Source organism: Peromyscus californicus, unplaced genomic scaffold, assembly GCF_007827085.1.
Source record: "Peromyscus californicus insignis strain IS unplaced genomic scaffold, ASM782708v3 Scaffold_3__1_contigs__length_106647218, whole genome shotgun sequence".
NCBI classification, from domain to species: Eukaryota; Metazoa; Chordata; class Mammalia; order Rodentia; family Cricetidae; genus Peromyscus; species Peromyscus californicus.
Window position 1 is genome coordinate 38765969 of NW_026294551.1, and position 13180 is coordinate 38779148.

A 13180-nucleotide genomic window follows, 5' to 3' on the forward strand; every position below is an offset into this window, starting at 1 on the left:
GTGTTGAAGAAAGTCACAGACCAGTTTCTCAGTGTTGTGTGTTGAATGGTGTGGAATTCCAAACTTTTTTTTATTGCTTACCCATATGATGAGGACTCAGACTGCTCCTTGCTGATAATGGCAGGTGAACTGAACTGAATCTACTTTCTGCAGTAGTGGTAAAGGCAGCCTCCTCCCCATAGTAGGAGTTGAAAAAAGCAGAGGCTACTCTCTTCTGCCAGTACCAACACTGTGATTTACACTTAGGAATCCAGGCACCTGCAATGCCACCTCCCCTCAATGCCCTGATGTGCTCTGTGTCATTTCCCAGACTAGTGTCAGAATGGCGCTGGGCATCAACTCCAGGTATTTAAACTCAACTCCTGGGCAAGCATGGCAGCTCCTCGGGGACATGTATTTGTTCCCTAACTGAAGTAGACCCTTGAGCCAGCCTTCACCTGCTGAAGGCTCTCCTTGCTGATACCACGCCTGCCTTTTTCTTCCTAAGTGTCTGTTTCCAGAGAGGAAGTGGAATGTGGTCCAGCCACTCAAAAGCTTCCATAAATAGTTGGAGGTTGATGTCACTTTTTTTTTTTTAAATACACTTTATTTTGGGTGTGTGTGCGAGGGGGCGTGGTCATGTGTGTGCCACAGTATGATGTCAAGGTCAGAAGACAATTTCAAGAAGTCGGTTTTCTCTTTTCACCATGTGGATCCCAGGGACCAAACTTGGCTTGTCAAGTCTTGGTGGCAAATGCCTTTACCTGCTGAACCATCTCTCCAGCCCCGCTTTTTTTCTTTGGGGTTGCTATACCTTCAGGATTGAACTGTGAGAATGACAGATGCTAATGTTCATTAAATTTGTCATGTCTTCCAGCTCTGTCAGGTGGTGCGGTTGGTACCTGGAGCCTATTTAGAGTATAAGTCTGCTCTGTTGAATGAGTGTAACAAGCAAGGAGGCTTGAGACTGGCACAGGCGAGAGCACTCATCAAGATAGATGTGAACAAGACCCGGAAGATCTATGACTTCCTCATCCGAGAAGGGTACATCACTAAAGCCTGAGTCTGCAGGCAGTGCAGACCACAAGTGTGGAACGTGGTGGGTCAGAGGACAGTGTACACACGCTGGAGACTTGGGTTTGAGGTGGAGTCTTACTGTGAAAAGAAGGAAAGACACAGGGACTCTTGAGTGCATCGATTACTTTCTTCTGTGCCTGCTGCAAAGTGCTCCTGTTGTGGGAATAGTGATGCAGAGTGTGTGCTCGCCAAGTTATTATTAAACATGAGTGGGCATTCATTCCTAGCACCTCTTGTAACTCAAACAAGAACCATAGTACCTCACATCATGGCTTTGATGAAAATAGAACCAAACTAAGCCACAGCATTTTATCCCAGGAGTCCAGCTTGGATCCCTGCACTTGAGAGTGAAGCTCGCTGACTCGCTGCCTTCCCATCTTGCAGACAGATTTTAAATGAAGAGGAGGGTTTTTAAAGCACAGGAAAGCCTTTTCTTTCAAGGATTTTTTTTTAAGCTGACATCTTAGTTTGTGAGATGAAGAGGTGGAAAATCTCCCCCATGATGGTCTGTCTCAAGCTGCATTTTTAACTTTAATGTCTGGGTTTGTACTTTGCAGTCTGGCTGTCTGATCTGCAGTAGACTCTTGAGGAGGTGGCACCGGATATAAAATGTCTCTGTTATTTTTAGAATTAATGGATTAAAATGTTTTGCTATTTAATTTGTGGGTGTGTCAGATATTCTGGTAACTAAAGCACACTTGGGTTGTTGGATGCTCGCCTCAGCATGCTGCACTGTCGCTGCTTACACGTGTGTCCTGGTCTCACCTTGTCACCCTGGGTTTCCCAGAATACCAAGCCCATGAGGATGGAGATGATGCACCTAACCCAGCTTTGCTTCAATAGAGACCTGAACCTAATCTCTCAGTGGTGAAAGGCTGGCCTGCTATAAAAGCTGCTTTTCAAACACAAGTAAAGCCGCTTCACAGGATACTCACTGGCTATGAGGATGAGTAGTTCCACCACATCTGAAACATGATCCTTAAGTCTTCAGCAAAATCAAAAGCCAAACTCACAGTCATGGTTATCTCATGTCTGTGGTAAGCAGAGTTGCAGGTGGGAATAACTTTTAGAATCTGCACAAATCACCTCCAATAGCTAATTCTTTCATTCCTTTAACATTCAAGCACCCGGTTAGGATGTGCTTTGTTGGAAGTACATATTCAGACTTGTAACTGACAGAAATGTGTTTGCAACGTGCCAATGGGTATCCAGAGAATGAGAAAACAATCCAGTTTTTAAAATCCACACAGGCAGGGCAGATGGCATGGCTGTCACGTGTGCACGTGGGGTCAGAGGACCACTCTCTGGTGTCCGTCCTTTCCTTCCACCATGGGTTCTGAGGATCAGGCAGGTCATCAGGCTGATGCAGCAAGCACTTCTGCTGGCTGAGTATCCTGCTGGACGAAAAAGAACACTGGGTCTGGAGTAGTCCAACAACGTCCCTGCTTCAAAAAGGACAACCTTTTGTCTTACTGGGCTTTTTGTTTGTTCTTTTTTTTTTTTTTTTTTTTTTTTTTTTTTTGAAAGAGGAAGAAAGAGAACATGAAATTGGGTGGGTAGGGAGGTAGACAGGATCTGGGGGAGTTTGGAGGAGGAGAAATAATGGTCAAAATATTTGAAAAAAATTTTTTTTTTTTGTTTTTTTTTTTTTGTTTTTTGTTTTTTTTTCGAGACAGGGTTTCTCTGTGTAGCTTTGCGCCTTTCCTGGAACTCGCTTTGGAGACCAGGCTGGCCTCGAACTCACAGAGATCCGCCTGGCTCTGCCTCCCGAGTGCTGGGATTAAAGGCGTGCGCCACCACCGCCCGGCGAAAAAATTTTTAATTACAAAAGGGGGGGGCAGCTTGTGGAAATGGTTTCCTTTCTTTAGTAGGCATTCTTCTTAGAAAATGCTTTTTTTTTTTTTTTTTTTTTTTTATCACCACCACCACCACCACTGGTTGGTCATAAACAGATTCCATCCCACCGTGAAAGGTAATCGCTGTTCTGAGACCGTTAGACTTCAGTGTTTGGTAGTATTTGTGGTGGTGTGAAGGGTTTTAATCTTGATGAAGGAAAGCTTCCTGGGAGAAGAGGGCTTTTGAGGCAGAGATGAAAATCAAAAGGAGGTGGGGAAATGGCAGATGGAAGTGGGAACTGTTCTAGACAGGGAGGGTGGAGGATGCTGTGTGGGTAGCAGTGGGTGTAAGGAAAACGGCCAAGAGATCTGGCTAGGACACAAGGGCCAGCTGTGGCCGTCCCAAGCTGGAGGATGGTAGGACAGATTGAAAACTGGGAAGCAACTGAATGCTGGAGAGCGCTTGAGGATCAGTAGACATGGTGGGAAATAGCGAGGGGAAGAGAAAGCTATCGTGGCCGATCCCTAGACTTTAGGAAGTAGGGTTACTGTTGCTTTGATGAATCCGGCTTTGTCAAATTTCTCAAAGGTCTAGCCTTATTTTGAGGAAGGAAGTGTTTGCTTGCTTGCTTTGGGGCGGGGGGGAACGTTAGTTTTTGTTTTTCATCTTGAGACATGGTCTTACTATGTAGCCCAGGCTGGTCTCGAACCTGTAATCCTTTTGTGTCCTTCACTCGGGTGCTGGGATTACAAGTATGTGCCTCCATGCCCATGTCGATGACTTTTTCCCCAAGGAACTGCAGTGGAACGGGCCATGCTCTTGCCTGACTAGTGCTACATTCCAGTCCAGGAGTCCTTTGAGAGGAGTCGCTGCAGCATCTTTCTCATTTATTTTAGAAAAGCACCTACTGAATTTGATGTGGCTGTCTTTATTTCCATCTATATTCGTAACACCTAGACCAAGGCTACCTAGTACCAGCAAGAGACTTTTTATGAACAATGCATGCTCCTCTGCAGCCACATAGGGTTGGCTGAAAGCCAGCTACACTGGTACAGGTTTCTCCTAGCCCTCATCAATTCAGAAGAGTTGACTCTCCCAAACTCCAACCCCCCTGCTTCTGCCGCCCAAATACCAGGGTCACAGTTGTGATCCACTGTGCCTGCTCATCCATCTGTTTGAAAGGACGCCAATGGGAATACCTTCAAGATACATACTATGTTCACAAAATATACAAAAGCCAGTTGTACAACCTGTGATGTGCATGGCTTTTTATGTTTGAATTGCTAATCTGTACATGTTGTTTTCCTGACTGTTGTACTTAGCCACAGGTAGACAGCCTCTATCAGATCACCCCAAAAAGAACCATTTCTGGTATAACAGTACACTGTCATGTCTGTGGCCTAGCTAAGATAAAAGGGTTTTGTTTTGTTTTGTTTTTACTGAGACACCAGCCCTTTAAAATGTTAAGGAAATTGAGCAGGATCTTAGTAAAGTAGAATCGGAGCAGCCTGGGTAATCATAGTCATTCGAACATAGAACTTAGTTGGGGAATGCCATACAAAAGTGAAGAGCAGCTGGGTGGTGGTGCATGCCTTTATTCCCAACACTCTGGAGGCAGAGGCAGGCAGATCTCTGAGTTCGAGACCAGCCTGATCTACAGAGCGAATTCCAGAACAGCCAGAGCTACACAGAAAAACCTTGTCTTGAAAGACAAAATGAGAGAGAGAGAGGAGTGTAGTAATACCTATAATCCAGCACTCAGGAGACAGAGGCAGGAGGACTGCTGCAACTTTGAGGCCAACTTGGTTTTCATAGCTAGTTTCCCTGTGTAATGGCAGGGAAGTTCTTGTCTGTTGTCTTGTCTTCCAGTGTTAGATGTTCTGCGGTGGAAGTGTACTAACCAACTATTGATTTCATTGACCAAGCATCCCACTCAGTGACATAGATATTTGCAGGAAAGCTGAATGTTTTGCATCAGACATTAAAACATTAAAATTCTTTCCTTAAGATGAGTTTCTTGTTACACAAGCATCATGTTTCTAGGTTCCTTTCCCTTTTGAGAACAGGAATGAACAATATACAGCTAAGAATACAGTGATTCCTAAAAGCTTTAAAACCCAACAGATGCAGCCTTGAAAGTCACTGAACTGGGCCTGTATTTGAAAACCCTGTGGTTTGCCAGCCTGCACTTGTCCTGTGTCCTTTCGGGCCAGATAACTGAGTCTAATGCACTTGATTTTCTACTTCAGAATACACGTGGTAGATTTCTTTGGCATCAGACTCAATTGTTAGGTTGAATTAATCTTGCATGCTTTACCAGACAAACCTTTTTAGTTGGTATTAGTCAGGACCTTCTGTGGTCTGAGGTCTTGGCTTACTGATAAGCCTTGGTCCATAGTTAAAATTGGCATCTTAGGAGAAGAAGATGCCGTAGGGCTGGAGGTGTAGCTTAGTTGATGGAATGCTTGCCTAGCATGCATCAGTCTGCTGAGTTCAGTTCCCAGCATAACTGGAGTAGTGGTGCCTATGTGTAATTTCAAGATTCAGGAGGTAGAGGTAGGATCAGAAGTTCAAGGTCAACCTTTTTTGTTTTGTTTTTCAAGACAGGGTTTCTCTGTGTAGCTTTGGAGCTTGTCCTGGAACTCGCTCTGTAGACAGGCTGGCCTCAAACACAGAGATTCGCCTGCCTTTGCCTCTGCCTCCCAAGTGCCGAGATTAAAGGCGTATGCCACCACTGTCCGGCTTCAAGGTCAATCTTGAGCTACATATGCAGTTAAAGGCCAGCCTGAGCTACATAAAACCCCATCTCCAAAAAAAGAAAAACCAACACATGAAGACTGGGGAGGTGACTGATTTGGTAAAGTGCTTACATGGATAAGGACCTGAATTTGGATCTCCAGCATCCACATAAAACGATAGGTACAGCCACATGAGCCTGTAATCTCGGTGTTGGAGAAGCAGAGGAGGATCCAGGGAGGCTTGCTGGCCAATGGATTTAGCCAAATGGGTGAGCTCCAGGTTCATTGACAGACTGTCTCAAAAACAGGGTGGGGAGCAAAACACAAGGTGAAGACACTCTGGTCTCTGCATGCTCCTGTGCACACATGAACGTGTATGTACACACATTTAAACCAATCCTTTCTTAAAACACTGAAACGCCGTCATCTTTGGCAGGCTGACAGCCAAGTTCCAGCTCATGACTCGTCTAATGTTTCTCCTTGGAGGGTTGTGTTGAGTGAGTTCCCCTCCCGTTTCTGAGTAATCAGTTTTCTCACTGAACAAGAGAAAACTATTGATTTGCTTCCTGTTACCACCCTGCGTTTAGGAAATTCCTTTAAAACAAAAACAACAAAAAGTACTTTAAGAAATGAAGCCGTGATGAGTTGTGGGCAGTGGAAGTTAGTGTGTGCAATCAGTATCACCTGTGTGTCAACTGACTGACTTGCTCGGAAGTCTGTTTTTGTGGTAGTCTTTTGTAATAATCTTAGAGAGTTGTCAGAGTGAAATGGGCCGTTTCCAGGTAAATAGTTTGCCACAACCCTAAAAACAATACCTATCGGAAGCAATTCAAACATTCAGAAAGGCCTTGATAAGCCCAGCTCCAGGGAACGAAGGGCCTTGGCGATGGACTGACCGAGTTTCAACAGCAAGATGGGATAGACAGCAAGATAATCATGAGGATCTGCTGCTTGTCCTGGAGAGGTGAGCATTAGCTTCTCCACCTGTTTCTACTTTTGTCCCGGTTACAAGCCTCCTCTTCACCAAGGCAAGCTGCAGCAAATAAAGCCAGCCAGTCTGCCAGACCCAGTAGTCACTCATCTACTATCCAGCCACAGACAGCTAAACAATGTCAGCTTCAGCTGGCTTCTCACCCCAAGAAGAATGTCTTTGCCAGGTTCTGGTCATGCAGAGCTTCAGATTGAGGATGCCTGCCAGCTCTAAGCCAAGGTATGGGTTTTAACTTCATGAACCAAAGCAAAAACAGCTTTTCAAAGTCTCCCAGGAGCGCCTCCGCCCCCAACAACTGCAGAAAGAAGGCGTTTGTGGGAGAGAAGGGTAGCTATAGACGTCATTGCATCATCCAGATCCCAGCTGTGACCTGGCTCAGAGTTTTCCAGTTAAAAATAACTATGGCTTAGACTTGGGAAGAAAAAAGTAAACTGTTGCATCTCCATGGAAACCGGTGGGGGTGAAGCATTGGATTTCCTGAGCATGTAACAAGATGGGGTGGATGAAGAGGCCGGAAGCCCAGAGGCCCTGTGATGAAAGGTAATACCCCTAATTAGCATCCAGGGTGTAGTCAGACACATCCTCAGGGCTTTGCACGAAGGATCTGTTTACAAGGAAGTATGCATCTTGGGCCTGTTGAAGAAGTACGTACTGGAGTCTTCCAGCCTTCCTGTAACAGATTTGCTAGTGTTTAGCAAAGCAAAGAGCAGATGAGCAGCACAGTAGGTGCGGTGGAACCATCCCAAAACCTCTGCTGCCCTGCCACTCACGTCCTTCATTTACATATTCAGCAGCTTGAGAGGATACAGATTGTATTTCATAACCGAAGGGGAGTCTCCAGAGCTGACGTGTGCATCTGCTTCTCTTGAGCAGAACCGGGTTTTTCCTCTTCTGGTGTTTTAGGAAATTGTGTAAAGCACCATTAATTACCTTAGATGTCTTTAAAAGGGTGTCTCTTGTGGGGCGTGGTGGTGCACACCTTTACTCCCCAGTACTAGGGAGGCAGAGGCAGGCAGAAGGCCAGCCTGGTCTACATGACAAGTTCCAAGGCAGCCAGGAGTGCATAGTGAGACCTTCACCCCTCCACCCGCCAAAAAAAAGAAAAGGAAAACTGTCTCTTACCATTTCTGGTATTCTTACCATTTCTGGTATTCTTACCATTGTAGGTTACTGTTCTTTGGGGCAATCATCTTAGTTTTTCATTCCCCTTTTTAAAAAAATAATTTAAAATTTTAGATTTATCTATTTTATTATTTTTTGTGTATGATTGTTTTGCCTACAGGTATGTATGTATGTATGTATGTGCACTTCATGCCTGGTACCAATGGAGTCAGAAGAGGATGTCAGATCTGGAACTGGTGTTATGGATGGTTCTGAGCCACTATTTGGGTGCTGGGAATTGAACCGGAGTCCTCTGCAAGAATATGTGCTCTTAACCACTCATCTATCTCTCCAGCCCCAACACTGGTGTTTAAATAAAGAGTTTATACAGTAAATAACAGGAGGAAGGGAATACTGTATACTACTGGCCTTTGGTGAATGTTTTTTCTTCTTTATCTGGTGAATTGGAAAGATCTGAGCAATAATCTGTGCTCGCTATTGTTTCTTTCTGAGGTACATTCTTTGAGCCTCAAACTTGTGATGCTGAAGCTGGCCTTGAACTCCTACCTCTACCTCTCAAGTTCTAGGTGTTAGTTAGGCTGGGATAGCTCAGGACAGAAAAGATTCCCGCTCCCGCTCCCGCTTGCTACAGCCCTGCCCACATTGTAAAGCCCTCATTACCCAAATGGCACGAAAACTGCGTTCTGGGAAGAACCAGCTCCCCTCCTGAACTCAAACCAGGACCCTTCCTCTTGCCTGAGACTATAAGAACCATCCATCTTGGGACATGCACCAGACTTCTCTGGCCTGGAGCCCTGGGACTGGTGAACCTCTCCTGAGAGCTGCACCAATAAACCTAAGCTTGTTTGCTGCCAATCTGGTCAGATCTGGTCACTTGGAGTTGTACCTGAGCCTCTCACTAGGATTGCCAGCCAGCCTTTGCTACCATCCATCTCCAGATCCCTTCCTTGTTCACTGTCTAGTAATAATATAACCTGAGACCAGATTCTTCACTCTTCAAGTCTGGAGTGTCGCAGGTTTCACAAAGATTAGGTGGGAAAAAGCATGTAAGACCACAGGTGAATTCCCTTCCCTTGGAACCTTTGATAGTTTAGCTGCAGCCCAGCAAGAACCAGGATATGATACACTTGTATGGCATAATTCAGATCATGTTAAAATCACTCAGGGCCACACAGGGTACACTGAGATCTGAAAGATGGAGATACTGAAGCAAATGTGATGTTTTTTCAAGGATGCTGTTTATTTTGGAATCTTGCATTATCACTACAGCTCTAGCATTGGATTGAGGCCAGTGAGTCGGGACAGATTTTAAATTACCTAGTTTTTCTAGGTAAGTTGTAACGTCCCTCATACTGCCCACAAGAAGCTTGAAAGTTATACAATGGTGTATAGCAGGATTGTAACTGTAAAATAACAGAAAAATCTCAAATAGGAAAAGGCGTAGTGAGTCAGTGGCCTAATGGATAAGGCCTGTGGAGCTGAGGATCCTGGGTTCAAGTCCCAGATTCACAGATTAGTTTGCTGAGTGTGGTGAGGCATGCATTTAAACCCAGCACTTGAGAGGCAGAGGCAGGAGAATCTCTGTGAGTTCCAGGACAGCCTGGGCTACATAGTGAGATCTGTCTCAAGAAAAACCAAAAAAGAAAGAAAGAAAAAAAAGATAAAGACATCCACATACTAATCATTGTGTTGTTAACTAATGATGGTTGATAATACTCCTTCCTATTTTCCTTTTTATCTTGGGTAATGTAATGTTCCTTTATTACTAGAAAAATTGATTTTGGAGACAATAAAACTCAAAGCCCTTTTATATGTAATAAAACCTATTTAATCTCTATGATAGGTATGTATAGTTGCTGTCTTACATCTTATGGTGTACCACAAGCCTTAGGCAAGCTTCTGTCTAGGGGAAATGTGTCTTGAGACTTTGGCCCTGGTAATTCTCTCATTTTTTCTACATTCACTAGACTTCTTTCCCAGATACCTGGTCATCACTGTCCTTTTGAAACTTGCCAAAGGCCATGGCTTAGCAAAGGGGATCTGCATCTTTTCAGTAATCAGTGCCATATAATCTGTGATCATAGTTGCCGACAAGCAGCCTTTGAGACACCTGTGAGGCACGAGACCTCATGGCACCCTCAAATCAAACTTTGTAGACTGAGAGCCCTGATCATTGCGGTCTCTGTCTCACAGATGACATCAAAGCTGTGCCAATTTGTCAACCAGAGGCAAGGCCATAGAAGATGTAAGCATTCTTTTTTAATTAAAAAATTAGTGTGCGTGTGCTCGAGCACGTGGGTGTTTAGGTGCTTGAGACATTGGGAGAAGGCACTGAAATAGGGCGTGGACTCCCATGCAGCTGGAATTGCAGGCAGGTGTAAGCCACCCAACGTAGATGCTGGGATCAAAGTAGGATCCTTTAGGAGAACAGTACTTATTCCTTTTTTTGGGGGGGTGAGGGGGGCGGTTTCGAGACAGGGTTTCTCTGTGTAGTTTTGGTACTTGTCCTGGATCTCGCTCTGTAGACCAGACTGGCCTCGAACTCACAGAGATCCTCCTGGCTCTGCCTCCCGAGTGCTGGGATTAAAGGCGTGCGCCACCACCGCCCGGCAACTTAACTGCTGAGCCATTTCTCCAGCACGGCAAACATTCTTTTTAAGAGACACATAGAAATCAATCTAAAGAGAAGCCACTGCCCAAGCAACTAAGAATGTTTGGGGGAGGGAAGACCTTGGCGTGGAATCAGAGCAAAGTTGTCAGCCTCTGCTCTGTGTCTAGCCAGATCTCACTCTGAAGACACTGCACTGCTCCAAAGTACCACTTAGGCGGCTATGGCCAGGAGGACCCAGACCTTGGTTGGGCACCTACAACCTGTACTTTTGTAGCAGATGGCTCCTAAAGTAATTGACATCAATAAACACATATTTATAGTCTAGAAAGTGCCAATCCATTTGCTACAGGTTACTATTTAAATTTGAAGTGACCCAGGCTTTATGGCATAGGCCGTAAATCTTATGGGAAGGCAGAGGCAGATGGATCTGTTCTTTTGGGACTGGAGAGAAGGCAGCTAAGAGCACTGTTTCTCAAGAGGACCTGGGTTCAACATCCAGCACCCATATGGTGTCTCACAAACATCTGTAACTCCAGTTCTAGGGAATCGACTACCCTTGTCTAGGTCCCCTGCAGGCACCAGGCCCATGTGGTGCACAGACGAACATGTAGGCAAAATACTCATACAGATTAAATAAATGTGAAGTTACCAGGCTGGGAGAGAAAGTTCAGTTGGTACAGTGCTTGCCTGCCATACACAAGGACCTTAGGTTCAATCATCAGTGCTCTAAATAAATAAATTTACATTGATTAAAAGGGACTAACATTAAGCCAGGCAGTGGTGGGGCACACCTCAGAGGCAGGTGGATCTCTGAGTTTGAGGCCAGCCTGGTCTACAGAGTGAGTTCCAGGACAGTCGGGACTGTTTCACAGAGAAATCCTGTCTCAAACCCCCCACCCCCCCAAAAAAAATAGTTCCTTGGTAACACAGGCTTGTCTGTCAAGGGTTCCTTGGTCACACAGGCTGTCTATCAAGGGTTTAGTAGCCACTAGAAGATCTTGGGACTCCTGTTCTACTGAGATGGTATTACAGCGATTCTTTCTAAACTCTAGAGGACACCACACACTCACTACACAAAGAAGGCCCTCTATTCACAGGTGCTTGCCTCCCTCCTCTTGGGTTAGGGCATGACTTTTCCTGGAAGGCTTATATCCCATTTCCACAGAAAATGCCCTGCTCCCTGTCACCACCTAGAGCTTACTCACACACGCAAATAATTACGACAGCAAAAACAAACCCAACAAACAAAACTGGCTGGAACTTAAAGAGGAATGTGTCTGCTGCTGCTGAGTCATGAACTGACTGGAGGGCTGTGGAGGGGAGCATCTCAACCTGTGGCTCATGGCCCTTGGGGGAGGGGGTCGAATGACCTTTCACAGGGGTCACAGTTCAGATATTCTGCATATCAGGTATTTACATTACGATTCATAACAGTAGCAAAATTACAGTTATGAAGTACCAACGAAAATAATTTTATGGTTGGGGGTCACCACAACAAGAAGATCTGTATTCAACGGTCACAGCATTAGCAAGGTTGAGAAGCATTGCTTTAGAGGGACATGCACAAATGAAAGCAGCATACAATCACTTCTATGAGAGACTTTGCTATTTTTACACTGACATGTCAAAAAAAAAAGTCATTAGGCAAAGTGCTGGAATATAGTGTCAGAAAGATCCCCAAGCATAGTTTGAACTCAGTGCGTTAGCCTAATCTTAGTCTACTTTTGTTCTTATATTAAGAGGTTAATTTTGACTAATTTTAAAGAGCTGATGCTTTTTACGGCATCAAATTTCTTCAGCCGAGGCTGTTTCAGCTCTCCCTGGATTATCACTAAAATGCCTTTGGTGTTATAGTTTCGTCTGGGAAGCAGACAAAACTTCTAGATATTCTAGTACCCACAAAATGACTCTAAATCTGGTTGGCCAATGGTGATTTGGTATCTCATTAAAAAAAAAACAAAACAAAGAACGAAAGAAAAAAAAACTCCCAAGCTTTTCCTTGAGGATGTCATAAGCTGTAAACTCCAAGTGCAGTGTGCTCCTCCTCTGTCCCCTTCCCCCATATCCATGACTACTAGTTTGGCTTCTGCAGTTCTGATGCCAACTATTTGCTACAATGAGGACATGGCTCAGGACCGGGCACCAAGTCAGTTCTCCTGGAGTCTGACTCACTGCAGAGGCTGGAGGAAGTCTTCCCTACCTCCCCTGTGTCCCTGTTCAGTTCCGCTGGCGGAGGGGAGAGCAGGGAGCACTAAAGAAAGGCAGTATGCATCTACTCATTACAGGTGGGAAGACCTAAAAGAAAGGAGAGAGACAGAGACAGAGACAGAGAGACAGAGACCCTCCAGAATAAGCAAATAAATCTCAAGGGATCCATGTGTCAGCCCTGACAGTACCTAGGAGCATGGGTGGGCACTGTCAGTGTGTCGGTGTGGTGTCTGTGATTTTGGGGGGGGGGGGGTGTCTTTACCTCCTTTGGAGTTTCCCAGTTACTGCAAACTGCCCGCACCTGTCCATCAAAATTCACCCAGCAGTTGACCGAAGAGTGAGTTAGGGGCATGCTGGCGCACACCTTTAATTTCAGCACTCGGGAGGCAGAGGCAGGAGGATCTCTGTGAGTTCGAGCCTAGTCTACATAGTGAGACCCGGTCTCAACAAACAAACAACAAAGAGTGAGTTTGCCCTCACCCTTGGGTCCGCACCCGGGCTGGCTGTCTCGCGCAGGGGAGGGGGGGGGGTGGCTGAGAGGTGGTGATTAGTCACTGACTGAGACGCTCACACCTTTTACCCGGCGTTTTCCCGCAGTTACCTCTCTGCAGCTGGACA

The 13180-nt window shown here is 45.4% G+C and overlaps 1 protein-coding gene across 2 annotated transcripts in view; it reads left to right on the plus strand.

The window, feature by feature from the left end:
- Tada2a (transcriptional adaptor 2A) overlaps positions 1-1715 on the plus strand; it is a 45801-nt gene extending 44086 nt beyond the window's left edge. For both annotated transcript variants that reach the window (XM_052759698.1, XM_052759697.1), the window contains one exon: positions 857-1715. In XM_052759698.1, coding sequence (XP_052615658.1) covers positions 857-1042 — 186 coding nt within the window. In that variant the 3' untranslated portion in view covers positions 1043-1715. The remainder of the gene's footprint in view (positions 1-856) is intronic.
- Positions 1716-13180: the final 11465 nt, after the last annotated feature.